The sequence below is a fragment of the Oculina patagonica genome, chromosome 12 (genome assembly GCF_052425735.1).
Source record: "Oculina patagonica isolate OP01 chromosome 12, crgOcupat, whole genome shotgun sequence".
Lineage (NCBI taxonomy): Eukaryota > Metazoa > Cnidaria > Anthozoa > Scleractinia > Oculinidae > Oculina > Oculina patagonica.
Window position 1 is genome coordinate 14,353,489 of NC_135769.1, and position 27,233 is coordinate 14,380,721.

At 37.1% G+C, this 27,233-nt stretch overlaps 2 protein-coding genes across 4 annotated transcripts in view; one reads left to right on the forward strand and one right to left on the reverse strand.

Annotated features, from left to right (window-relative positions):
- Positions 1-27,233, forward strand: part of LOC144632682 (general transcription factor 3C polypeptide 4-like) — a 40,581-nt gene that overhangs the window by 9,853 nt on the left and 3,495 nt on the right. The window contains exons 4-8 of one of the 3 annotated variants that reach the window (XM_078491378.1): positions 4,531-4,679; positions 5,197-5,407; positions 8,887-8,955; positions 25,907-26,055; positions 26,440-26,842. In XM_078491378.1, the coding sequence (XP_078347504.1) occupies positions 4,531-4,679; positions 5,197-5,407; positions 8,887-8,955; positions 25,907-26,055; positions 26,440-26,842 (981 nt within the window). The remainder of the gene's footprint in view (positions 1-4,530; positions 4,680-5,196; positions 5,408-8,886; positions 8,956-25,906; positions 26,056-26,439; positions 26,843-27,233) is intronic. The other 2 variants (XM_078491379.1, XM_078491380.1) reach the window with 2 other exon arrangements.
- LOC144632700 (uncharacterized) lies at positions 15,709-17,034 on the reverse strand. The gene has a single exon (XM_078491407.1). It carries the CDS (start codon positions 16,873-16,875, stop codon positions 15,730-15,732), a length of 1,146 nt encoding a protein of 381 aa, XP_078347533.1. The 5' UTR covers positions 16,876-17,034; the 3' UTR covers positions 15,709-15,729.

A 27,233-nucleotide genomic window follows, 5' to 3' on the forward strand; every position in this document is an offset into this window, starting at 1 on the left:
TTGTCCTGTACAGCTCATTAAAATATAACACGGCGCATTAGCATATAAAAACCGGGTTACACGAATTCACTCTATTGGTTTAAAAGTTTAATGACTAATTCTCAAATACTTGAATGAATCAAGACGAAGTAAAACAATGCAATAACAGTGAAATTCAACTCTTTTAGACCCTCAATGAAATGGTAGTGATATAATAAGATTCATACAGAACGGTTCCAAAAAACAATTGATGATAATCAGGGCTGTGCTCTAAGGGTGCCCAGGTGCCTCAGGGGACTAACTTTTGTCTTTGGGCGACCAGATAATCTTATTTCTTTCATATAAGCTTTATGCTGGGCACCCTGGATCTCATAGTTTGGAACCTTTGGGCTCCTTGTAATTTTTCTTAGAGCACAGCCTTGATAATCGATGAAGATCAAACAAGTTAAAAGACACAAAATTTTCCATCATTGATTAATTGGCATTGATTGTTATTGATTGATATCGATTATCGGTTTCATTGTTTGGGCAGGCGGGGTCAACAAGCAAGATAAAAATTCTAAAAAAAAACATTACAAGTATTACTGTGATGGAGTGATCGTGTACAACAGTTCTTAAAAAAATATACTCTGTGGCTTGATTATTGAGGGCTTTAATTTGTATACCAAAAGCAGTAACTTAAGTTGAACATGACAAACCACGGGAACTGATGTATATTATAGGCCTCACGCACGATATTGGTGTACAAAGCAAAATTAGCAAAAATCGAAAGCAAAATTTGTTTTATAATCGCTATAATTTACATGTAATCTTCCTTATTCTCTTCAAATATGTACCATTTTGAAGCTTATTTTTTGTAGTTTCTTCAGCTCTCACTAATGTCTTGAAAACTTTAGAGCTTTTGCCTTAAGGAGTGAAAGTATGAGGTTCACTCACGTCAAAACTTCTCAAGCTGCTTAACATTATGGTCCCATTTTTTGCTTTCTAGTCACCGGCCCGATTTCCCCTTTTTGCCGTTTTTGCCAATATGCCTTTTGCCATATCGCGCCCTTTTTGCTCCTTTTGCCGTTTTTGCCAATTTACTTTTTTGCCATATTATCGCGCCCCTTTTGCTAAATGTTTTTTGTTTTGTCTTTTTTGCGTATTTTGCTTTTGGGCTTTTTATATCGGTTCAAGCAGCGCCCTGGTTCAAGACAACATTTGAGAGCGATCCATAAAATGAGCGAAAATGTGCAAGCTGAAAAGATGAACAATGAATTAGCTTCTGTAGTAAATTTTTATTCCAAGTAGCTAAATAACTTAAAAGTCCAATTCAAAACTACAAAATTAAAAATAGAGATCACTATTAACCTTGGCAGACTATTCAGAACAATAATAAAATTTTGTCACAAATTGGCTGCGGCGCTAATACATGTACACGTACTGACAATTTTATAGCTTACAAAATTAATTTTCAACGCTGAAGCTAATACTTCGTACAATTTGCATTGTTATTATTAATAAAACTACTCAGTCAGTTTCTAAAATACATTTCAAATAAAGTGACTGACGATTGAGTAAATTTGCGAAGAAAGTGAGAAAAATGTGCCCGAAATATATCAGATTACCATCTACGAGACGAATGTCTGATGTTGTCTGATGACATCTGATCATAATTTAAAAAATATTTTAAGCCTAAAATGTCCAATATATATAGGTGTACAAATGAAGGGAACTTGAAATAAACTTTATTTGTGATTAACTTTCATTGAAAATACAAATTCCAAGCCGTGAAATCACGCATGCGACTTCCCCTGATTTAATTACTTCACACTTTGCTTATTTTTGGCGACAGCTAGCATATTTTCGATAGGACCGATAGCGATTATTCATCCACATTCAATCCACAAATAGAGCAAAAAAAAGCAAAAATAGCGTGTGCATGAAGCGAACAAACTGCTTCAAAAGCGATAAAATATTTTCAAATTCCAAGCCCTGAAATCATGCATGCAACTTCACATTAATTTAAGCTTACAGAATTGTTAGTTCCAAATTGATTCCAAAGCGTCTTTATTTGTTTTAAAAAATTTATGTTTTGTTAGTACTTGTTCATTCACTGTTTGAAATTTACTGACTGCTACGGAGCTATAATCATTAGAAGCAAAATAAATTTTTACCTTATTGTTACTTATTTTCGCGGGACTTAATTTTCGCGATTTTCATCGCGAAATTAAAGACCCGCGAAAATTAATTCTAACCGATTTCTATTGTATTTTTTATGCTAATTGCGTATTTTTGGCCAAATCGCGAAAATTAAGACTCGCGTAATATTCCTGTTTCATTTTCGCGAAATTAAGTGCCCGCGAAAATAAGTAACAATAAGGTAGTACCACTGCACGAAATTGTTCACTACACCAAATTAAATCTTTGAAACTGGGTCGACCAGTGTTTTCAAAGAGCAAAAACTAGAAAAAAGAGCAAAAATTTGGAAAATAATGAAACATAGCAAGGGCGCGAAAGGCAAAATCACAGAAGGCGCAAAACGCATGATTGGCAAAACACTAAAAAATGCAACGTTTATCAAGGGCAAAAAGTGCATGAAGTGCGTGTAGTTCTGCAAAAAAAGCACAATCAAAGGAAGTGTTCTTGGGTGTCTCTAGTGTTAAAATGACTACCAGTTGAAGGAAAGATAAAATTCAGATGGTATGATGAATAAACAAACACATATGATTTAATTTCTATTGTTTTAAATGTTTAAAATTTTAAGGGTCAGTATGGGATATTTTGGGGGTTAATTTTTGGTCCAGGGATCTTTTGGGGTTTTGTTGGAAACCCTAGGGATTTTTTTGGGTCTTGATTTTTGCTCCCATTCGATCATCGATCCCCATCACTTGAAATCCTGAGTACCACCCGTGGGTGACAGTGTAGTCATGTAACGTCCATGACAATAATGTGTACTCCCTTAGCTATCTTTTTATAATGTTTAGAAAAATCAACACAACATTCATAATATACTCAGCAATTAAGGGATAAAATTTTAAGTATTACTTGTTTTTCATGATTTCTAGAAACTGTGAAAAAATGTCTTCTTTTCCTCTTGCATTTCCTTCATTAAATATACTTTTTCTCCTTCCACTTTTTCATGTTTCGCAGTGTAATCTTTCATGAAAGAAAGCACTTCTGTTGCGGAAGAATGAGACTTCCGTTTCCTTGGTGGTTGCTTAACTTTGGCACGTGCAGAGTCACTTGACTCATCCTCACTATCACTATGTTCTGTCCCATTGTTTGCACTTTCTAGTATAAGAACAGGTGTGACCTTTGGGTCCGACCCAAGGCATTCAGAGAGCTCTTTGTGAAATTAATTTTTGCATAGTTTTCTTGTCATTTCCTGTTTGGTTGTTGTGATCCTCTATTTCTTTAAATTTACTTTCTAGTTTGGTCCACGTGCTCATACATTGATCTCCTGTAACCATTACAATACACTGAATGTTAAAACTATACACAATCTTTCCAAAGATGTCTCTCTTTGTTGTCTTCCCTTTGCCAAAAAGGTGTTTGTGGTCTGAATAGCAGGAAATTAGTAGCTTAACATTCTTGTCATCCCACCTTTCAAGGCCATTCACTGTGTCTGTTTGACCAGAGTTGAGATTCACATTCAGTTAATTTAAGTCGCATTTATTTCTTATACCTCAGTTAAGTAACACAAGTGTTAATTTCCTATAATAAGGTAATTGAATGCGCGCATGAAACCATTACTCAGGAACACAAAATCAGTATTGTCATGACATTGAAAACAGAGACTAAAGGAACATTTTGATTAAATGTCATTGGATTTGTGTGTCTTACTGTAATTAATTATAGAAAACTACAAGGGGATTACCAGGAATTCTCTCTCTGAGATAATTCATATCTTCACATGTGAAAGATATCATATCTTTCACATGTGAAGGTATCAATTTCATCACATTTGCTGACGAGTGTGGAAAAAGAAATCTCCGGAAAAGTTCAGAAGATGTCTGTTTGACCTTCGGACAACATTTTGGCTAGTGATCCGAAATCTTTGGAAAATTGTCGAAAACCTTGTTATTAGTTGGTTTATAAAATAAACAAAATAATACATGGTTGCTTGGAGATATGAAATTTTTCTTCTCATGTTCAAATTGATATCTCGATATCTAACTTGTTCACTTTGCTCACTCTTGAGATATGAAGTTGAACATTGGAAGATAAATTTCATATCTCCACGCAACCATGTATTATCCTCTATATCTTTACTTCCAGCTACTACAAAATGTAATAACAGGCATGATAAATACCAGAACAGGCATAAATGGAGTTAGATTGGCCCACCATATTTTTTTGCAAGCATGGTGACCTATCTTTTTTATTGAAATCGATTTTTCATTTTGTATTTTATGTATGAAAATGATTACCGGTAATTGTAAAAGTGTACTTCTTGAAGCAAATAAAATTTAATGTCCTTTACAAAACATGTTTATTTCACTCAACAAGTGTAATTTGTCATTTTCATTTTATTGTGATTACAACTAGTAATATTATTCATCTTTGCAGGGCTGTTAGCTGTAGGTGGTACAGATGGACTTGTTAAGGTTTTCTCTCTTAAAGTGTTGCCATCAATCATTGGAGTTGCACAGTGTGTACTGTGGGGAGACAAAGATGACTTGCAGGTGCAGTGGTTGGACTGGCTGCACTCACCCAAGGTTTGTTAAATGCTACCTTCCCTCCGGTCCCCAAGCATTTTATCAGGTTTCGATGACCGTTCACTGGTAATCATGTTAGAACTGTGAGAACTAGGTGTGGCCACCATGCTCTCCACAACCAACCATACATGTGAGATCTAGACAATAGTTATTACTTTTTCACCACAGGTATATATATACTTCAATCAGTGCATGGCTGTGTGCAGTGCTGACAATAATATTTATTTCAATAAAGCTTGGTTCACTTTTACTAGTAAATGCTCTTGCTTTTGCCAAAATCAATGTCACCAAACAGCAGCAGAACGTTAAAAGGCTGCTTCATTTCTTTTGATGTGTACCCTAATTGTTCCCAATTTAAGCTCTTCTCTCCAGCTAAAAATACATGTTTAAGTCCCCTCCCTATTAACCTCCCCCCTAAATAAATCTTACTGTAAAAAGAAGTACCTCCTCCCTGTTATCACCGTATTGTAAGAGTGAAAGTTCAAAAAAAGATTCGAAAGAATATGTTTGTTTTTAGGCCCATGATGGACTTCATCATCTAGTTGTATGCAAAGGACCATCAGTTGTTATATTTTCCATGTCTGTGAAGGATGGCATCTTTATTCAAAAGCCACACCACAAAATAATTCAAGGAGTCCACAGGATGCCTATTACAGGCCTGGCTTGCACACGCACTGGGACTGTCTTTACTTCTAGCCTAGATGGTTCAGTGCAAACATCCACAGTTGGTAATGTGTTGTTTTATAAAACATAACCAATGCCCTGATTGTTTGTGGTTAGCTATATAAACATATCTTTACTATATGATATATATATATATATATATATATATATATGTGTGTGTGTGTCATAAAAACTGGAAAGTCGACTTTGCCGATATTTCGTGTTTATTAAAAATTATTATGAAAGTTTAAAGGAATTCATGGGACTCATGAACTTGTTTCATGACACCATAAAGTTCACTTTCAGTTGGTCGGATAGTAAGGTTAATTTCTTAGATGTTAATTTCTTAGATGTTGTAATGTTAAATAACAGGGTAATTTCTACAGATTTGTTCATCATCAGAGAGGTCAACTCTGATATGCCTATCTATACCGGTATATTAAACAGAACAAATGTCAAAAAAAAATCAAATGCCACGAGCGGGATTCGAACCCACGACACCCCGATCTCATGGAAGGTGCTCTAACCACTGAGCTACCAAGGCAACCACAGTGGAGTGAGTCGAATGTTTGCTACAAGGGAAACATTGATTACCAGACATTTGCTCCCAGGCCTCTCTGACTGGGAATTACTTCTGTGGGTCGTCGAGACGACGCTTATCGGACCAGATGTTATAGACCATACAAGTGTACGTAATACGGCATATTTCAAATTAAACACTTAAATTTAATTTTCTGTTGATTTTTGTAAAGCGTGCGATCAAGTGCTCCCATCTTGAGTTTTTACTGTATCTTAGATTTTATTGTAACGCGCGCTACCTAGCCCGCGCATAGCATTATTTGATTGTGATAGAAGCGTCTCACGCCAGCTTACGCGTATTTTGTAACGGTTTAAACCGCACATGTGCACATGCTGTTTAACTGAAGAGTGGGTCACCTAAAGTTATGGTGGCCTACGAAACAGATTTGTATTGAATGGCAGTCAACTGAATTGAATTGTGACCCACTCTTCAGTTAAACAGCATGTGCACTAGTTTGTTATAGTCTACATCATTGTTTTGATCACGCTGTTAGCCGTAACAAATTTGAATTTTACACTGTAGTACAGCACGCGCGCGTGCTGAGTTGTCATGCCAGGGCTTGAAAAGCATCACTTATCGCTTGCGCTAAAACTAGCTTGTTTTGCTTATTAAGAGTTGCCATATGTGGACAACAAATTAGAAACAATTTCTCAGTAATACACAGGTCACAACGTTTTGAAGTGTTCTTGTACGGTTTGGGCTTAGCGAGAACTTTCCAGGTAACATTAAAATCTTTGTCCTCTTCTTTGAGCTTCCATATGTATTTGCCTAGCTCAGTTTCCTTTTTTCGCTTTTCATGTCTGAAGGACATCTGATGGTTTGCGTGTCTCGCTTTAAAATTGTTGGCTGTGAGGCCGATGTACTGTACGTTTCCGTTTTGTTTCCAGTCGTGACCGTAGCTTGATACACGATTTCATCCACTATATATGCATTTACCATTCACTGGGCATTCCTTCTTTTTCCTGCAGTTACACTTTCTACCTTCGTCTTGCTGTGGTGTTGTTACTTCACTTTTCTTTAAAATGGCTTTGTTATGGCCATCTATAATTTGTTTTACGCTCGGCATGCAACTGTAACTGAGTTTTAGGATGTTCCTATTGAAACTTTTTCTCAGCTTGTGGCCCGGTGGGAAGGATCTTTCGATAAGGCTGATGAACTCACGCCCGATGTTGTTCCTGATATTTCTGTTGTATGGTGGATTAAACCATATCACATTTCTCCTACGTTTGCGCTTCTGTGATGGTGCATCCTGTGGCGGGGGTTTGAATTCAAGAAGAATACAATGCAGCGTGATTTTTACAATAAGACGAAACGAAAAATACAACAATATTGCTTATGAGGTATTGACTTAAAAAGCAGCAAAAATAATTAAAACAATAGAAACATTTAATGATCCAAGTCATATGGTCGCCTGGCACAACAAAATCCCAACTTGGGGCCTTTGAATAATCGCAATTAACAAGAAATAACAAAATCCCTGGGTAGAGCCCTTAAACAATACGTAATAAATTCCCACCCCAGAGCCTTTGAACAACTAGCATTTATGAAGATAACAAAATCCCCAAGGAGGGCCCTTCAGTGTCAAAGCAGCCCCAGTTAACGATCATCACAAAATAACTAATATAAAATGAAAAATTCTGTCTCAAGAAATGCGCAACCTGGTATTAATTTGAACGAATAAAATTTATGTGTAATGTATACGATTCTTTGAATGAAATTCTTGCTGCTTATTAAGTCCATAAGGAAAAAGGGAAAATAATTGTGCACTCCAGTAAGCCTCTTTAGTAATAAGCAATTTCTCAACATCTTGGTTCGTGTTGTTTTGAATTTGGTCAATGCATTGAAATGTGAAGTCAGATAAAAATATGCGGTGTTTTGTTGAAGTGTATGGCAACTTTACAATTTTTTTTGTTAGTTTTCATTGACCATTTATGATTTCTAAAGCGAACTTTAAATTCAGTACTGGTTAATCCAACGTACTGAAGATTACATTTTTTGCAATGAACCAAATAAATGACATTTTTGGAAGTGCACGAAAGTGTTTGTCGAAGAAAAGACGTTTTTCCCGTTTGGGCACTTGAAAATGTTTCTGAATTTACTAGGTAGTTTTTACACCCTGGAGCTGGTGCATCAATTACTGTATGTTATTCGGACTTTTTCTACTTTTTGAGGTGCTAAAATTTCTAAAAGAAGAGAAAACTGAATTTGGCAGGAAAAAGCTCTTTAAGTTTTGGAGACGTTTCTAAAAGATGAAAATGTTTTCTAATTAGTCCATTAATGGACGATAGATTAGGATTAAAAGTGAGGACAAAAGGAAAAATTGCGATAAAAACAGATGTGATCTTTGTAAGGCGTCGAAATATAGGTAAAAAAATGAAAAAAAGTGTCTTCATTTGTGATAAAGTTATAATTTTCCATGAAGATGGAGAGCGTTGGATGCTTGTGATAACTAATTGAGTAACTGACAGACAAACTTAAACTACACTGTATAAAAGAATAAAATTAAAGTAGTTAAAGCTGCTTTTCAAGGATGATGTGTATTAAGCTGGCCTGAACCACTTTATTCATGTAATGGTTACATAATTTATTTGACTCGCACATTTTTACAGGAAATGTTTCACTGATTTTTTCTTCTTCTATTTTTTGCTTCCTTAATGAAAAATATTCATTTGTTTTTGTTGGAGTTAAATCTTTTGAGATATGAACATATTTTTTCTTATTAAAGTGTTGTTAAGATGTTTATTGTTCATCGATGCCCTGCACTTCAGTTTAAAGGTTCTAAAGAACAGGATTGAGTGGGAAAGGACAAATCATTAAAATAGCAAAAATAGAATACTTTTAATTCGAAAAAGTTAAACTGCCCACAAGGAATGTGAAAACAAAGTCAGCTATCTTGGATATATTAACAAGCACAAGGGTTTTCATTGCAGTCGAAAAGCTGATGGTTAGAGGTTCTTTGCTTAGCAGGTTTATTTCTGCTCAGAAAGGGACTTAATGGTGGTGAAAACTGGAAAGCATTTTTCGTAACAACTGGTGAGCTCTAGCTTTAAGGTCATAAAAAAATATCCTTAGACTTGTCTCTATTTGTTTAGCTTAGCTTGTCTACAACTTTTTTATGACAATTGTCCTTTTTGTAATAAATGAGTTCTTCCCATGCTAAGATTTCTTCAAAAATAAATGGACGAATATGCAACAGGTGGGTGAATACAAATTCTTTATTTTCATCTTGTATGGGTCATAAAATTGTTCTTGTTGTGCTGTTTGTGTTAACTGTAGGTTTCTGATTACCGGTACTTATAGTTTTGTTTTGATGAGGCTTTAGGTAGCATTATGATAGCTGATCATCTGGTTGCACTGCTCCGCTATCTGTGCGTCAGCTAACACCAATGCATTAACATAATTTGACCAGCACTAATTTGTGCAGCGAGGTGCATGGTCAGGATTGTCATGAAACTTGCAGATACAAAAAGAGCCCTGAGACTTATTTGATACAGTTTGGAAAAACTCTGTCATCGGTTTTTGTTGGTTACGTCTGTAACCATTAAATGTCATCGGGTCTGTAAGTCCGTCAGTTTTTTCATGGGAATAACTGCTGACCGTCACATTGTCATAACTTTTCTTTAGTGGAAGAAGTAGAAGAGATGAGCCCGAAACATGAAACATTGCACTTTTTTCGAAAGGCACTTAAAACAAATTTTGTTTTTAACTTTTGTTCTCTTACAAGTGCCACGCAGCACACGGAATTTTTTTCAATTTCTCACGTTGTCAAAACATATAAGACATTGCAGGCTCATTTTCCCATGTCCATTTATACTCACACATGGTTGCAAAAATTGACCAAACAAAGAAAATGGCATCAGTTGTGAAAAGTTGTAGGCCCTTCAAGGCAATGTTTTTTTTTCCGTTATTAAACGATTAAAAGACATCTTTCGAAGTCTAGAGAAGAAGGAAATGAAACTGAAAAAAACTAAACAGCAGAAAGAAGTGGACATCGAAGTCTTAATGTCCTTGTTTCCGGGTCGTTTGTCACAGAAGAAATTCGCAAGACTTTACCCAAACTACGAACTTGAAACGGAGTTCTCAGGACTTGCATGCTGAGCTAAATGCAATAATTGCACTATAACTGACACTTAGAAAAAGAAAATAAGAAAAAAGAAAACGTAAAAAAAAAGAAAAAAACCCTGTAATGTTGTTCGAGCGGATCGCACCACAGGCGATCGTACTAACCACTACACAACCAGTTGACTTGAATTACGAATGATCAATTTTAAGTACACATTGTGTTTCCCACACAGAACTGTTAACAGTTAAAAGGCGTACCAGAGTGCATTCAAGGTCAACTGAAATGAAGACCCGCAAAACATATTCTTTAACGTTTTTGACATAATTATTTTCAATGTTTTAATTTTTGATGTAATGTATATGAAATAATTCATATATGACCTGCGGATGGATATGAAAGTGATAAATGATCATCGCAGTGAATTTCCAATTTAAGCAATTGGAATAAAGAAGCCTGAAAAAAATTCAGGGCTTCAACGGGATCCCGTTGAAGCCCTGAATTTTTTTCAGGCTTCTTTATTCCAATTGCTTAAATTGGAAATTCACTGCGATGATCATTTATCACTTTCGTTTTAATTTTTATTATTCATTTCAGTACACACAAAGAGAAAAAGAAAAAAAACCTAGAGATACGGTAACAACACTTCTTAAATTACAAGACATCATGGTTGTTAAAATACATTACAGTGACATATTTTTAATGTTTGTTACATATTTTTTGTCCAAATCGCGAAAATGAAACACCGGTAAATACTGTCTCTTCAAAATTGCGAAATAAACTCTCATCATTGTCGTTCTTATTTACTACAGAGACGTAACCACATGTCCTCTTAGAGGGCTTTTATTTTAACTACGGACATTTTTTAGAAAAATGGATTTGAAAAACATGTTTATATGTCAAGAGATTTTAATCCAACTAAAAAAACTTAATCATGTTTCTTTTAAAATAATTAGAACATTTTTTATTTAGGATGTAAAATAAACTTCAAAGAAATCGGTGAAATATTTTCTGCCAAAATGCGAAACTCAAATGTAACCATCATGTAAAATAAATAGATTTGGGTCCCCAGTTAGACCTCCCCCCATATAAGAACCTCTTTTTTGTTTAAAACAAAAAAACATACTTACCTTTGTGATTTGGATTTTTCAATTTCAAGGTAGCTTTTTAAGTATTGCAAATTTAAAAAAGCTTTCCAGATATACTCTTCTTCTCTTCATGACGCAGTATAATTATAATACTTAGCCATGATTATCAGAGGATTAAACCAATGCAACAAGGAAGTGCTTTCTGTTCCACCAGAGAGCAAAAAGAGCATGTAACGGTAGTGTGCGTGACTTTATTGAAACGTGAGGCTGAAAACGTTCTTATCAGTCACAGACACAAAACAACAAAGGAGAATCTGTGACTTTGTTGACCTTTCTTAGGTATTTAAGAACTATCTGTGACAGATAAAAATAATATGCTTAATGAATCTGTGTGTGTTTGTATTCTTTGTCTGCTGTTAGCGGAGTCCTAACTGTTCAACGGCTACATGCTGGAGTGTACTTTAAATTTAAGTCTTGAGCCTACTTTTGGCTGCTTGGAAAAATCGCTTTTGATAAGGTGTCGGAAACAAGTCGCATGACAATAATAAGTACAAACATTATCCGCCTGACAGAAATAGCAACGATCAATTAGAATGAATCAAGATGGACGCTTAATTACCGTGATAGTGATCGGAATGGATACTATTAAGGCATCGATTTCAAAACTTTAAGCATGTATAATCTTATATATATTTTTTAGTTGGATTTTAAACCTTTTGGCTTTTGTAGTTGGAATAAACCTTTGTTTTTATCTTTAACTGTGAAATCGTGAAGTTCAGCGCAAGCATTCGCGACAAAGGTTTCTGAATTGACAAGTGAATCAAGAGTTTCGTATATCGTGTTGTGAATGTCACAACTTTTATCGAGCGACAAAAGTAGCTTTAGTTTTAGTTCAAATTTTAGGGGTGAGGAGTCTACATGTAAATGTTATCTTGATTTGGAAAAATCTAATTTACATTTACTTTCTACACACTAAATGTAAATTAGATTTTTCCGAATCAAGATGATGTTTAGTAATACTTTCTTGGCTTCGACAAGCAAAATCGCTCAGAAAAGTCTAAATGTTTCTTTATGTTAGATGCAGGCTTTTTAATTTTCGATATTTTTACAAGCAATAAATAGACTTGAAAAGCGGTCTATTTTCAAATAAATTAAACTCTGAAAAGAGTCACGAGACACTAAGCCCAGAGGGCTTTTGATTATTCATTTTGACCTATCATTATAGCAGTATGCTTAATTCTTACTGTTTTTCCCCAGATGAAAGATTTGATAATGTGATTGACCATCTTGACAAAGGAATACGGAAACGATAACAGAAACTTGTGTTGTAGTTAAGTTTAGATAGCTTAAAGGAGAAGTTCACTCCAGAATGGCCATTTATTTTCTTTACGCCAATAAAAAGTTTATACAAAAATATGTTATTCACCAAAATTTCAGCTTCCAACGAGCGCTAAAACTCTAAGAAATCTTTCTCTAAAGTAGCCCAAAATTCGACAACTGAACGCCGCCATCTTGGAGCTAGTAATGTATGCGTGACGTCAAAGAGCTCAGCCTGAAGTTTGAATACTCAAAACTCCTTGTTTTGTTTGTCAAAATGCCTGTTTGTGGAGCTCCATGTTTCTCAAACAGAGCTCCAAGAGATACAAAAAACCTTTCACCGTCTTTCAATATCTAAAAAAGAAAAAATGCTCACGAATGGATTATAAGAATGGGCAGAAACGATAATTCCTGGCAAAGCGGACATAAATATTTGTGTGTTCCGAAAACTATACGGAAGACTGCTTCGAAGAAGATCACAGATCCAGTCTCCTGAGTGAAAATACCCACACAAAAAAAGGCAGACGCAATTCCAACCAATGTTACGATTATGCTATTTCACTTTTTTACTTTATTTCAGGGAGGATTTTTAATCAACCAGAGAAAGTCTCTGTTGTTGTTGTTGACTTCGTCGTATTTTCTCGATTAAACACGGGTCCCCGATTAAAGGCCGGCTTCGTATAAACGCCGGGTGAAAACTGCTAACTTTTAAATAAACCCTGGGGGCGTTTGATCGAGGTCCCGGCGAATATTTGTGGTCAAGCGAACAAGTAAATATATTCTTTTCAGTAGCACTGCTGCGAGAAACTGGTACGGTCTGCTACTTTGGTAATTTTTTATAATGTTCAAGGAAACGTCCGGCGTAAAATAACTAGGATGGATGCTGTAAACAAAACGAAACAGCAATGTTCGCGTTCATGTCGCCATGAATGACGCGAACAGTGGAGGAGGATGTTTATTACCGCGAAGGACATTGGCGACATTGCCGTTTATGGACTTCTTGGTTGTTTATGTTCTGTTTGTCACAAATCTAGATTGCAACATGCACGTAACGTATGCAATACTGCATCATTGGTAACATGATCATCCTCGGAGACCCAGAGACAGATTGTCGAGCGGGACGACGAGAAAAATCGAGGGTCTCGAAGGAAAAAGTTGCAGAAAATTGCACTTCGATAATGAACTCGTTTGGACCCCGATTTAACGCCGGAACACACAAATATTTGTGTCCGCTTTTGAGCAATTGTTCTTTAAATATTGAAAGGCGGTGAAAACCGAAATACCTCTTTTTGTATTTCTTGGAGCTCTGTTTAAGCAAAATGGAGCTGCACAAACAGGCATTTTGACAAACAAATGCCACTACAAAGAAACAAGGAGTTTGAAGTAATTAAAATTTTCCCGCTCAAGTTCAGGCTGAGCTCTTTGACGTCACGCATACATTAACAGCTCCAAGATGGCGGCGTTCAGTTGTCGAGTTTTGGGCTACTTCAGAAAAGGATTTCGTACGGTTTAAGCGCTCGTTAGAAGCTGAAATTTTGGTGAATAACATATCTTTGCATAAACTTTTTATTGGCGTAAAAAAAATTAATGGCCATTCTGGAGTGAACTTCTCCTTTAAGAGTTTTTAGAATGGTTATACGACCATAATGAGAGGTTCCTTAGATACCATATGTTTAGTAGATTTTTCATGGAAGTGAGCTTTTCTTCAAAAATTTTTTGATCTTCACTGTACGTAAAATGGATTCCAAGTGCGAAAATTGATTTGGAGGGCCATGCAATGTCAAAATGCTAAAAAAAAAATTTAACCAAGTGCTTGCGACTTTTAAACGAGTGAAAACAAAACAAAAAGAAATTACACAAAGCACCAAAAAATAAATGAGCACCAGTTTAAGTAGGGAAAGCGGAGGCGATGGACGCTTTCAAATAGTACTGGAACCATACTACTTTATATAAAGGATAAGCAAGGAAGTCGGTATTTGTAATCTAAAGATAAGAACCTCTTAAGCCTAAAATGTGGAAACAGGTTCTTATTAGTGCAGAATGCACTATTGTGGTGGTTTGTTGGGGCTGTAGTCCGCTAAACCCCTAAAGCGCTATAGTGTAAACTTTAATAGTAATAAATTAATTAATATAGTAATTTCGACCTAATTAATTAATATCAATTAATTAATTATTTCTGTGAAGGGGGTGGGGTACGCTTCAGGTAAAGCGCGGAGCATATCTTCATTACCTTTATGAAGATTTTAAAGGTATATGTTTGTTTCCGAAAACCCTTTGCTCTCCTTGTGGTACTATTCCTTTCTAGAGCTATAGACTGTCCACAGCCCTCTATTTTTTCGTGTTTTTTCGATCAATGAGCGCGCGGTGAGAGCGGCGAGAGAACTGGACGCCAGCGCAAAACGGAAGAAGCAAGGGGGTGGGGGGTGGGGAGCGAAAAAAATAGAGGGGCTGTAGACATCTTTGGAAATATTGAATTTCCCGTTTCTCCAGAAACGGAAAATTCCCATTGGTTGAAAGGCGGCAAAAGTGTCATCACCTTGACAACGGTCGATCATGATTGCTTGCAGGCGGCGTCTTGCGGTTGCTCGAGCCGCTCGAGTTGTCATCACCATTGACATGCTGTGATTTGCGATGGATCGATTATTGAAACGCTCGTTGGAGAAACGTTTCGTCGCTCAAAGACGAGCAGAAAGAGGCTGTTCGCCACCTTCTTTGTTCGAAGGACGTAGTTGGAATTTTACCGACTGTGCTACAGAGAAACAAATACAAGAAGATGGGAATGTTGTTGTTTCGCCGCTAAAAGAATCATGAATTGAAGGGCTCGGTGCAAAAAGGGCGGTAGTGATTTTCTCTTGAAATGAACATTATCGAAACAGCTCCAAATTTCGCATGCAAATTTGTTTCATTTCGTTGTTCTTCCCTTCGTTTTCGAAAAATAACGTATGCAAAAAGAAAAAGATTTTTTTTTTTCTTTTTTTTTTTTAATTGCAAAACACAGAAAAAAACAACTTACAGTTCACTTACTTACATTGCTTACGGGACAATTACCTACATCACTTACTGGATAGTTACTTACAATACAATTACTTACATTACTTACACTACATTAAGTTACATTGTATTAATTAATTAATTAATTAATTAATTAATTAATTAATTAGAGACTACTTACATACAATAAACGTTACTTACATTACTAACAAAGTGAAACACTTATTAAGGTTGACCTGCAAATTCAATTATTTCCGTACAGTGTTAGCCTTAGTAAGAGTTTTCTTCATTTTTTTTTAACAGTTGCTTGTTGCTAAATACGTTAATTATAATTATCACCCACTTAGATTTCTAACGATTATCATTTGACGCTGCTCCAGTTTTGAGGCTGTTGTAACATGCCAGAAAGACAGAGAAATGTTCTATTTCAGGGGACAAGTTGCGTGTCCTACAGGACCATATAAAATATCTCGCCACAAGAAAATTAAAATTAATTTTCTGTTTATTTTTGGATGTGTCTGGCCTTAGGCCTAAAACTATATTTAAAGAGAGGTTGTATGTTCTCAGCGCAAGATTTTGGCTTACAAGAAGTTCCTTAAAGTTTTGCCAGAAAGTAGAGACAACTCTACAGGACCAGAAAAGATGAATTAGGCTTTCCTTCTCAGTTTTGCAGAAACTACAGAGATCGTTATCTTTTATTCCTACTTTTTTAAGAAAATCATTAGTCGCCAGTCGTCTATGCAGCAATTTGAATTGAAATACAATTAGTTTTGTAGATTTGGTACACTGGAATGATAGCTGGTAAGCTGCATTCCAGTCTATTGGTTCCTGGGCTTCAAAGGCGCAATCCGTAGCCCATTTTTCTTGACTATTGGTTGGACACCTTTGTTTAAGACTAATTAACTTTTTATAGGCCTGTCTGCTTGCCTTACTTGCTTTCATAAATTTCGTATAAAAGCTTTCGTATTGTATATTTGTATTATTGTGTAAGGGTGCTTTGATTTTTTTTAAAGCGGATAACAGCCCGTAAAAAGCAAGATAATTTGTTTCAGTGATACCATACCGATCTTTGAATTCAGCAAAGGATAGGAAAGTATTTGAATCTTTCATCAAATGCGAAACCCTGTAAATCCCTTTTTGCTGCCATTTTTTGTAGAAGATTGGTCTGTTATCGATTCTTATAAGGGAGTTGTGCCAGAGGCTCTGAGAGCAAAAATGGTCCGTATTATTCTCGTAAGTGATTTCAGACCAGATATTTAAGATTTCCACAATAAATGGATAGGATAAATTGACATACTTTGACAGGTCGCTTTTGCTAAGGTTGCCGCTGAAAAAGGCTCTGCCACCGTAGTTCCGGAGTTCTAAGTCAAAAAAATATTTCCATTTTCCGTGATTGTTTACATCGGTATATTTTTTGATCCAGATGGTTTCTAATCCTTTATTGAAGGATTCAATATCAATCATTTTTAAGCCGCCTTTTTCATAGTCATTAATCATTACTTCCCTCTTAACTTTGTCGCCTTTGCCGTTCCATAAAAAATCATAGAAGAGCCTATTGATTTCCCTTAAGATACGGTGATTAGTTGTGAGGGGAGACAAAATGTATACAAGTTGGGACGCAATTAAACTTTTTAGAACAGTAATTTTGCCAAAGAGGATAAGTCGTTGGCACTCCCAACAGCTTAGGCTATTCTTTATTTTTATCAATTTTTCGTTGTAGTTCAGCTCTGCGGTTAGGTCAGGATTAGTCGAGAACCATACTCCAAGAGCTTTGGTCTTCCTTTAACCCATTTTAGGTCTCTTTCTGGGCATAATTTGTCTTCTTTTTCAGCATTAGCACCAATCCAAAGGGCTTCCGTCTTTTTGTTATTTAATTTAAGGCCAGATATCCGTTGAAAATTATCCAATATATGCAGAGAAGATGTAAGAGATTCCTTGGAACCATCGAGTATTAAAGTGTCATCCGCATACTGACTGATTTTTATTTCATTTCCATCCACAAAGATGCCTTTGACATTTTGGTTTTTCCTGATTGCATCCGCTAGAACCTCAACACAGAGAATAAAAAGATACGGAGAAAGGGGACAGCCCTGCCTTACTCCTCGTTCGAGCTTAAAAAAGTGGCTGGCCCATCCGTTATTGAGAATGCAGCTTTCTGTGTTATGGTAGCATAGTTTAATCCAGTTGATTAGTGATTGTCCAAAGTTGTAATATTTAAATGTTTTTTGAATGAACGGCCACTCTACTGTATCAAATGCTTTTTCGAAGTCGAGAAAAAGTAGAAGACCAGGGGCTTTGTTAGCCGTTGCGTAATGGATTATGCTGTCAATGAGTCTAATATTCTCCCCGATAAACCTATCTTTGAGAAATCCAGTTTGATCATTATCTACAAGGTTCGGTAGAACTTTTTTTAGTCTATTCGCAATAGCTTTGGTCGCAATTTTGTAGTCGCAGTTCAAAAGGGTTATTGGTCTCCAGTTCTTAATAAAGTAAGGTTCTGCATCTTTTTTGGGGATTAATTTAATGATTCCGTGTCTCTGGGTTACCGAAAATTGCCCTGTTTGATATGCAAAATTAATCGAATTAACAAGGAAGTCCGATAAATCGTTCCAGAAAACTTTATAGAATTCTGCAGGAATTCCGTCTGAGCCTGGTGTTTTATTTGTTTCTATATTTTTTAAGGCTTGTAAACATTCCTCTTTGGACAGCAAGCCTTCGCATGACATTTGCTCGTCTGGGTTCAGCATCTTAGTATTATTCTCGTCGAAAAACATGTCATTAACATAAGTGTCGTTGTTATTCATATGAGAGCTATAAAGGTTTCTGTAAAAGGACTCACACTGATTTAGGATTTCTTTATCAGTGTTTACTGTTTCTTCATCATTAATTTTCAGCTGACTTATTACTCCCTGTTTGTAGTGCCTTTTTTCCAAGTTTAAAAAGTATTTTGTGTTTCTTTCTCCCTCATTATACCATCTACATTTCGATCTTAAGATTGCACCTTTGGTGCGGTACTCAATTATATTCTCCAATTCTGCCTTTTTTCTTTCTAATTCCTGAGCCCCAACTTGTTTTGCATTTTCGTCGTCGCTTGTTGTTTCCATATATATTTGCAAGTTGTTAATTGCTTTTTCCAGCTCTTCTTCCCGTTTTACAATTTTAGCTTTTTTGGCAGCTGCATATTTTAATGATTGTTCTCGGATTTTCATTTTTATCATCTCCCACAATAACACGTGGTTCACAGTGTCATCATTTTTATATTCTTCTTTAACAGCTTGGATTGTTGATTTTATTTGGTTAACGTATTCGATTTCGTTCAAGAAAGAAGTGTTAAGTTTCCAAAAGCCTGGTCCTCTTGAATTGGAGTGAACAGTTATACTAATATCGATCATCGAATGGTCTGTTTTGTATCCTGTCAAAATATCGGCGTGCATGACATTACACATTAAGCTTTGGCTAACAAGAAAGAAGTCTAGTCGGCATTGAATTTCGGGTTTCCGTCGGCGCCAAGTATATCTTAAGGAATCGGGATGTAGCACTCTCCAAGCATCAATTAAATCTAAGTTTTCCATAAACTCCTGAACGACCCTAACTGAATTATTGTGTGTTCTTGCGACGCCACCTTTCTTGTCCTTATCTAAATTAAGCACTAAGTTGAAATCGCCACCAATCATTACTTCTTCACATTGAAAATCTGATAAGTGCTCGAAGAAGCCTTCGAAGAAAGCCGCGTCATCGTCGTTGGGAGCGTAAATGGTGGCCAGCGTTATATACTTTTGGTTGGTTTGGATATCACAAATAATGAATCGTCCATTTGGATCACAGTACATTCGTTTCATTTCGAAATCGAATGTATTGTTAAATAGAATTGCAACTCCTGCCTTTGCGCTCGTACAGCAACTAAAAAAGGATTTGTATCCCCATTCTGCCGACCACATGGTGGACGTGCTTTCGCAGCAATGGACTTCTTGTAGAAAATAAATAGAGCTATTTTTTGCCCTGAGCCAAGAGAACATTTCCCTTCTCTTTAGCATGTCTCCCAAGCCTCTTACATTAAGCGAACATATTTTAAGATCCATGTATCCTTAAGTGTCTAGGAATAGAAATTATTTCTGCGAGCAGCTGAAGTGTCACGACCATGTTGAAGATAATGCGGGTGTTTGAAATTAACGGTTTTCTATAATAATCTTTAAACAAGCTAATTCTGTATATAAACGGGAGCTTCCAAACATTGGAAGCAAATACTGATCTAAAGGCTAACCACACGACACGCTCATACAGAGCGACTATAGCAAGTATAAAGCTTGGACAACCTAACACGTAATTACATAACAAAAAGCTAAGAAAAAATATTGACTGCTTACCTACCCAGTGCATCGAAGATTTTGTTTGGGCAGTTTCACACCATCGGTGAATAGCGTGTTTGATGCTCCGCTCCTTTTGTGGCGGCTAAGGATGTAATTAATTCATCTTGTTTTTGCAGCTTATCGAGCTTGTGTTTAGTAGAATTTTAAGTGACAAGTATTAGGTGAGAAAAAGCGTGCAAGAAAATAAAGAAACCTGTCCAAAATCTACATATGTAAATTTGAAAATTAAGCGAAAGGCTCGTCTTGAGAAATAAATTTTCCATCAACGTATAATCTGTCCGGATATTTCTTACTGAAAAAAGCTGTGTGACCCTTCTTCCTTGCATCTTTAAGTTTTTCTCGCTGTTGTTTCCTTAAGTCATAAAGTTCCTTTGGAATATCATCGAAGACGGAGAAATCTTTTCCCTTCAGATGCTTACGGGCTTGTGACATAACTTCTTCTCTATCAGTGTAGCGCAGAAATCTGGCAATAATTGGTCTAGGACCCTTGTTGTTTGGCTTGCCCAGACGGTGGATCCTTTGGAACTCTATCCTGTCTCTGGCTTTGCTGATCTTCAACTCTTGCTCCAGAAAGTTGTACATGACTTGCTTCGTGTCTTCGGTCATATGCGGCGAACCATCCATATTCGCGTCTCCGATGTCTTCGGCGACGTTACTTGTATTTTCCTCTATTCCGAAGAACTTCAAGTTTTCTCTCCTATTGTAAGTTTCAAAGTACAGTAGGTTCATTTTAAGTTTCTCTGCTTCTAGTTTTACAGCCGCCGCATCACGTTTCGCCTCCGCGATATCTCCCTCGTTGAAATCCACCCTTTCTTTGAGCTGACTTACGTTTGTTGTGTTGCCTTCAGATTTAACTTTCAGGTCCGCAACATCTTTTTCAAGATTGGTTAACGCTTCTTCGATGTTGGCTACTGACGAGCATACATTGTTCAGCCTGCTTTCTATATTATCCAATTTGGACAGTACTAAGTCCATCTTTGTGGCAATCTCCGCCGCCATTGCACGTGGCAACGCTTCGTCTCGCCTTTCACTATATTCTGACTCAGTGTGGTCTCGCCTCCTTTTTTCTTCAGGAATGTTGGCATAAACGTCTGCTGATGGTGACCGAACCTTTCTCTTAAATAGATTAGCGGACATAGGCTGCAATAAAGTTTTTACGGCCACTGTTGACGGAGCTTCAAAAAACATGACTATTCCGCCATCTTGTCCTCGCCCCAGTCCGACACAGGATCTGTCCACAGTACTTGTCCACAGTAATCCAGCACTAGACATTTTTCCACGCATCGCATGTGCAAATCTTGCCTCGAGGCACTTTATTACAGTCGTCCGGGATGTAAAAACAGCTTTTCAGAAACCAACTTTGCTGACCGCCATGTTTTCTCATATTTAATTTGCTCCCAGGCGGTGGCAGCGAGGGACTGGGACTCGCTATTCTATTGTGACGTCTGACGTCTCCACGTTGGTGGCTCAAGAACAGAGAACAAAAATGGCACCTTTCTTGGAGAAATAAACTACTGGTTCGTTCGAGCGAGTGCGTCCGCTTGGCGGTTGAAGGACATCATTAAGTCTGAAAACCCGTAAGTCCCACGTACAGCATTTCTCGAAGAAATGAGAGATGTTCGGCCTTTGTTTTGTACAATAGCGCTCAAAAGAGAAAGTTGTTTGACAAAGGCCGGCGGAGCCGCAAGCGGTAATAAAGTCTAAAACACAGATCTCTTGTCGGGAACTATGTCAGCGTGAGTTTTGCAGTGTCCCCTTGGGTGCTGCCGCGACAAAGTTGCCGAGAAGTGACCTGGTTTTAGACTTTAAAAAATTCTTTATAGGTTTGGCAGGGGGTGTTCGCTCGCAAAATTATTTTCTGTGCCTCATTAAATATTCATCAATCAATAAATCAATCAATCGATTCGTGCCTTAGTTTATCTTGTTTTCGCGGGATTTTGTAGATGTGTGATGATGTAAGGAGTGGAGATAGAAGTGAGAGCAAGCTTAAGCCGGCGGCACTTAACTGAAAGCAAAACTAGTATAATGTGACAACACGAGCAAACGTATTCAATCAACAATTAGTCTTTATTTCACTCAAATTACAGCTAACGGTAACAGATTACAATAGTCTTGCCCGAAACAACAAAAAGCAGCTAACCGCAAGCAGACTGCAGTGAAAGCTAGCCGCTTGAAACGCTAACCCTAACCCTAACCCTTAAACTTGGGTTTAGCTTTTTAACCCTAAATTTGAAATGAAACCCTAGCGTCAGGCCCTAACCCTAACCCTTGGGGTTTAGGGTTAAGCTTAGGGGTTAGGGCTAGGCCTGTAATCCCAAAACTTAAGCTGGTTTCATTGTTTTGCGGAACAAAAGGTTTCCTTTGTTTATCGTTTATAAAAGAAAAGTCAAAAAGGCGCCGCGCTTGCAAAAACCTTGTCTTTTTGCAGGTGTAATTTTTCAAAAACGAAACAAAGACCAGTGAAATGAAAGACAGGACAGTGTTTAGCACACGTAAACAAACTCACATGCGAAATTTGGAGTCGTTTTGTCCATGTTCGTTTTCGGCCAAAATCACTACCGCCCTTTTTGCAGCGAGCCCTTCAATTATAACATTGAATCACTTGGCCGGCATAACTTTTGCCTCGCCGAAGACGTGTGAGGCGAACGTGACATTCTTTTGAATCACTGGTCACGATCAACTTGCCTTGTAGGAGATTCTACGCCATCTATCGGTCGCGCTAGAGATTTCTTTATTAATTCAACATTGCTTGCTGCACTTCTAACTTAAGATGCACAAGATGAACACACTCTACTAGAACGAAATTCGTCATCTTGCACTGCAATTCCCAAATCGACCAAGACGTCTGCCAACTTTTGCCGTAAAACACCTTCGCGTGTTGGCTGGACAAATAAATTTTCCGTAGAGATAAACGATGTCTTGCCGAAGTTCCCCAAGTGAATCGCGAATGAGCAGCCGCATATTCTGCAAAAATCGGAGGGACCGCTTGATTTCGGCTTTCTGCCTCTTTTTGCAGGTTTTTTGGGGGTTGAACAAGTCGTCTCAGACGACATCCTCAACACCGAAATAAAACCTCACGAGTTGTTTTGTAAACGAACTGACACTTGGTCCGAATTAATTGTAAGGTCAAGAGGCGGAGTTGTAAGTTACAAGGCGATGACAAGGGGAGGAGTCTAATACTTCCACTTTTATTCAAAGATGTCTACAGCCTCTCTATTTTTTTCCTTCGCTCGCTTCCCGCCCCCCTCCCTCCGCGCGCTCGCGCTTCGCGCTCGCTTCCTTTTGCTTTTTTGCGTTGAAAAATCGAGAGGCTGTGGACAGTCTACTAGAGCTAAGAACTTTGTGCCAAACGCATGCGCAGATTAGACTACGTCATATTTTTAGGAACATTGTCTGTTCTGCGGAAGGTTTCCTGCAGGCTCCGTGAAGCCAAGTTAAAACCGCTAACTAATTAAATTAGATTGTGAGACTTTCACAGCGCTGTCGTAATTAAGTATGCAAAAACTTGCAGCAGGATTTTTGATGCGAAACTCCTAATAACAAGGGAAGAAATATCCTAGCTGTACCGCGCTTTAAAAAAGACTTTCGAAAGAGCTGTTTTTTATTTGATTTGTTCTTTACTTTTAGAAAAACGTCTTTCAAGCAGTTAAAACGACAACTTAATTAAATTAAAAAGAAATAGTTGGCTTTATTATTAAAAGCAAAACAACTGCCATCGATGTAGCCGTGAAAAACGAAAGTATCATGTTACAGCATTTGCAAGGAAAACAGAAGTGTCGCAAAAAACAATGGTGTTACGGTTGCAAAGATCCATGTAAGCGTAAGGAACTCCCGGGAAGGAACACAAGTGGTGTTCGATGGAGACTCACTAAAAAGTATCCGAACGTTAAGTTGAATTATCTGAGAATGCCACAAAATTCGCTTCTTGTTTGTTTATTCTCCGGGAACATTTCTAATTGAAACTACACTCCTACCTGGAAAACAGATTTCAAGTTACCCTTCGTAAATAAACCAAAAATATCTGATAACATTTTCTTGGAGCAGAAACAAAACATCACAAAACAATTTTAATGCGCATTTTCCTTGGTCAGAAACAAAAGATTTTGTTTCGTTTACCACAACAGAAATCAGTTCATTCAATTAAAAAACAAACTTATTTAATAATCAATTAAATTGTCACGAAATGGCACATTTTTATTCTGTTGCTGCTATTGATCGTCATTCATTCAATTTTAACTCCTAAACATATCGACTAATTTTTAAAAGGTGACCTTATATCTCCCAATCTGAAAACTTGGATTTATCGATAATTTCTGTGTTATAATAATTGGTTTTATTACTTAAAGCAAAACAACTTCCATTGATGTCGCCCTGTTTGCAAAAGAAATGTATCAAGTTACTGGTACATGTACATACATGTATGTTTTCGACAAAAAAAAGTGTTGCGTTACATAAGTAAAGGAGAAAAACAAAAACTCTATTATGTTACATTCATTTACACACGGGGGAAAGTATCACATTTGCTGTTTCAATTTTTCTGTTTTTAGCCGGCAAAGATGAAAACTCATCCCAGGTGCGGCCCGTACCTAACTGAAAATCAAACTAACGAAAGTTAAATGTTATCTAAACTTAACGCCATGTGATTTTCAATGTGGTAGGATTCTTGTAGACTCTTGCTACTCAATTAAATTAGACTCAGTAGAAAAACAAAAGAATGATCATGATGTTACATAAGTTTGCATGAAAAGTAAAAGTATGACGTCTGCTGCTTAAAAAGGGGTCTGTCCATTTCATGAGTTTGAGTTGAAGTTTTGAGTTCGAGTTTAACTCGAGTTCGAGTGACGAAGTCGCGATAGGTCGAGAGGTCGAGGTCAATTATCCGCCAGTTGCTGTTCAGAGCAGTCGTCGCAAACATACAAAGCTGGCCGAGTGAATTCCAGAGGCAATAAGGTCGAGACTTAATCTTTCATTAAAGAAAATAATCAGTGGAACGACATCTAAATAAAACAATGGCGTTGCTATCCCAGCTTTCCGCACCAAGAAAGGAGTAGAATGCGTACGGAGCGAGCTCAAAGGTGAGGCTTTTTCCAGCTCCGCTCCGGCTGGAGCAGATACAACATCTCTCCCAGAAAGATAAACTTATATTGTTTTTCGCTTGTAGTCACACAAACATGAATAACTGGTGACCTTGACAGCATCATCTATCGCTTTTGAAATTGACCCCATGTTGAATGTTTGACCGCAAGTCATGTTTCACTGCGCTTGATCCCTTGTGATTGACACTTCTGACCTAAGGGCTGCTCTGATTGGTCTACGCTCAGCGACCCGTTTTTGGGTCGCTAAAAGTGGCGCGAATCAAGCATGAAAAGTCGTTTGTCCGGGCGCGCCATAATAAACAAGACGAAGGACTTTATTGAAAGTCTAGGGTTCAGGCTGAATGGGTTCTTATATTTTGGGGTAGGTTTTCCGAACTCAGGCTGATTAGGTTCTTAGTAGGTTCTTATTTGTAGGAGTTGTCATAGTGATACCATTCAAAGAGCTACTGTAGTACTAGTATGTCATAATGGTTGAACATTTGTATTTTAAACCGCAAAAAAAGCCAAGCCTTATTTTTTAAACAATAATTCTGTTACAGTTGGAATGAAAAAGACAAGCAGTAATGTGTATTTGACATGGGCAAAAGTCAGCAGGGCACTCTACAGATTCAAGTCCCAAGGCTACACCAGTATAATTTTATACAGTATTCTATACAAATAATTTAAACAAATAATTTTCATGGTGTTTCTCAGAAATTTCACAATTTCTATCAATTAAAATCCAGTATTTTGGCTACAAAAAAAAAAGTGTTTTTTTGTATAAGAACCTATTGTTCTTTGCCAGCTAAATATGTTCGTCCTTATATAATTGGGCATTTTAATACCCAAATATATAAGGGCGAACATTTTCCTAAATATGTTCGTCCTTATATATTTGGGTATTAAAATGCCCAATTTCAGCCTGTAGGTTCTTAAATCACTAGGTTCTTATACGCGGGTGTTTACTGTACCTGCAGAAGGATGGGGAATGTTTGTCAGCTGTATTTCATTTTATTTTACTAAATTTTTTTTTTCTTGTTATGTTTTATCGTAAAAGATAAGTTGGTTTTTTTTGTTTGTTTGCAGATGAAAGAGCAGCAACTTCTGTTAATTATGATGTAAAAAAAGGCTTCGTGTGCAGTGGCATTGGAGTGTCTGCTAATGCTCTCTTTCTTGCCCTTTTTCTCTCTTCTTCAAACTACACACAGCAGTCTCTGGAATCTCATCAAATTCATGTATGTTGTTTCAACCAATGCACTTTTCCCTTGTTTTGCTACTTTTGGTCCTATTCTTTGCCAGACCCAATTTAATAGAAAGTCAGTTTGAACAAATGGCTGCCATGTGGAAGTACTGTGTGAAAAACTGATACAGTTAGTCATAAATGATTTTATTTCCTTTTTCTCTTGGATTTATATGCCAAGAATAAAAAATAGATTTTAGTTTCCTGTCATTCCTTTGGCTGTCCTGATTGTTGCAGCCAAATGAGATTCTGGCAGAGTTTTCAGGAAACATTCAATAGTTTAGTGTATATTACAGGAACTAAGTGGGCTAATGTAGAGTGTTAACGGTTATCTGTAGTACTCAAAGCGTCCAAACATTTGTAGTATTTATTATTTCAGATTCGTTTTGTTAACATTGCATGGGGACCATCATCAGTTGCTCGTCTACTGAACTGTAAAGATGTTCAACTGGAAAGAAGGTGGGATGTATGTAAAGCTTTTCAACACCTCATTTATTACAGCAAACACCTTCCGGCAGTAGAGCAGCTTCAACTGGCTCCGTCAGCAACAGATGCTTTGGAGTCATGTTCATTTGCTGAGTTAGTCATCAGACATCACGTGTTTTCTGCTATGATGGTTATCACACGGCAGCAGGAATGCGAGCTTGGTGGTAACAAGTCACTGCTAAATGACTTGTCAGCTCAGCTTGAATGCACAGTTGACTGCATGTGCAAACGTTTGGTTTCTGTGAAATTGTTCAGCTGGTTGGAAGGAAGAGAAGCAGGAACTGTCAATTATTCAGGTAAGAGTAGTTTACACCTACTTGAAGAAACTTAGACTATGTGAAAAGTGTAAACCATAAACAATAATTACTAGTTGTACCTATCGGTAAGTGCCAACGAGCGAAATACTCATGTTTGTTCATAAGAACAGATATTGAATGGTTTTTGATAGAACTTTATTTGAAATGACCAAAATATGGTAAAATGTATTTTAGGTAATATGCGAAAAAAGTGCTATTTCTCTGGTGTTCATAAATGACACAGGCTTGATAGCCTGCGTAGCAGGCGCCGTAGTTTCCAGCGCGCATATTCTCGCGATTGCGCACTCTTTTAAACACTAAAAAACGTACACAGATGTCTGCTACGCAGGCTATGGGTTTGACAGATTGATAACTCTTGACAAATCTTTAA

Bases quoted from the DNA above. Each gene is read 5' to 3' on its own strand.
- LOC144632700 (XM_078491407.1), bottom strand. From the start codon at position 16,875: ATGATTAATGACTATGAAAAAGGCGGCTTAAAAATGATTGATATTGAA.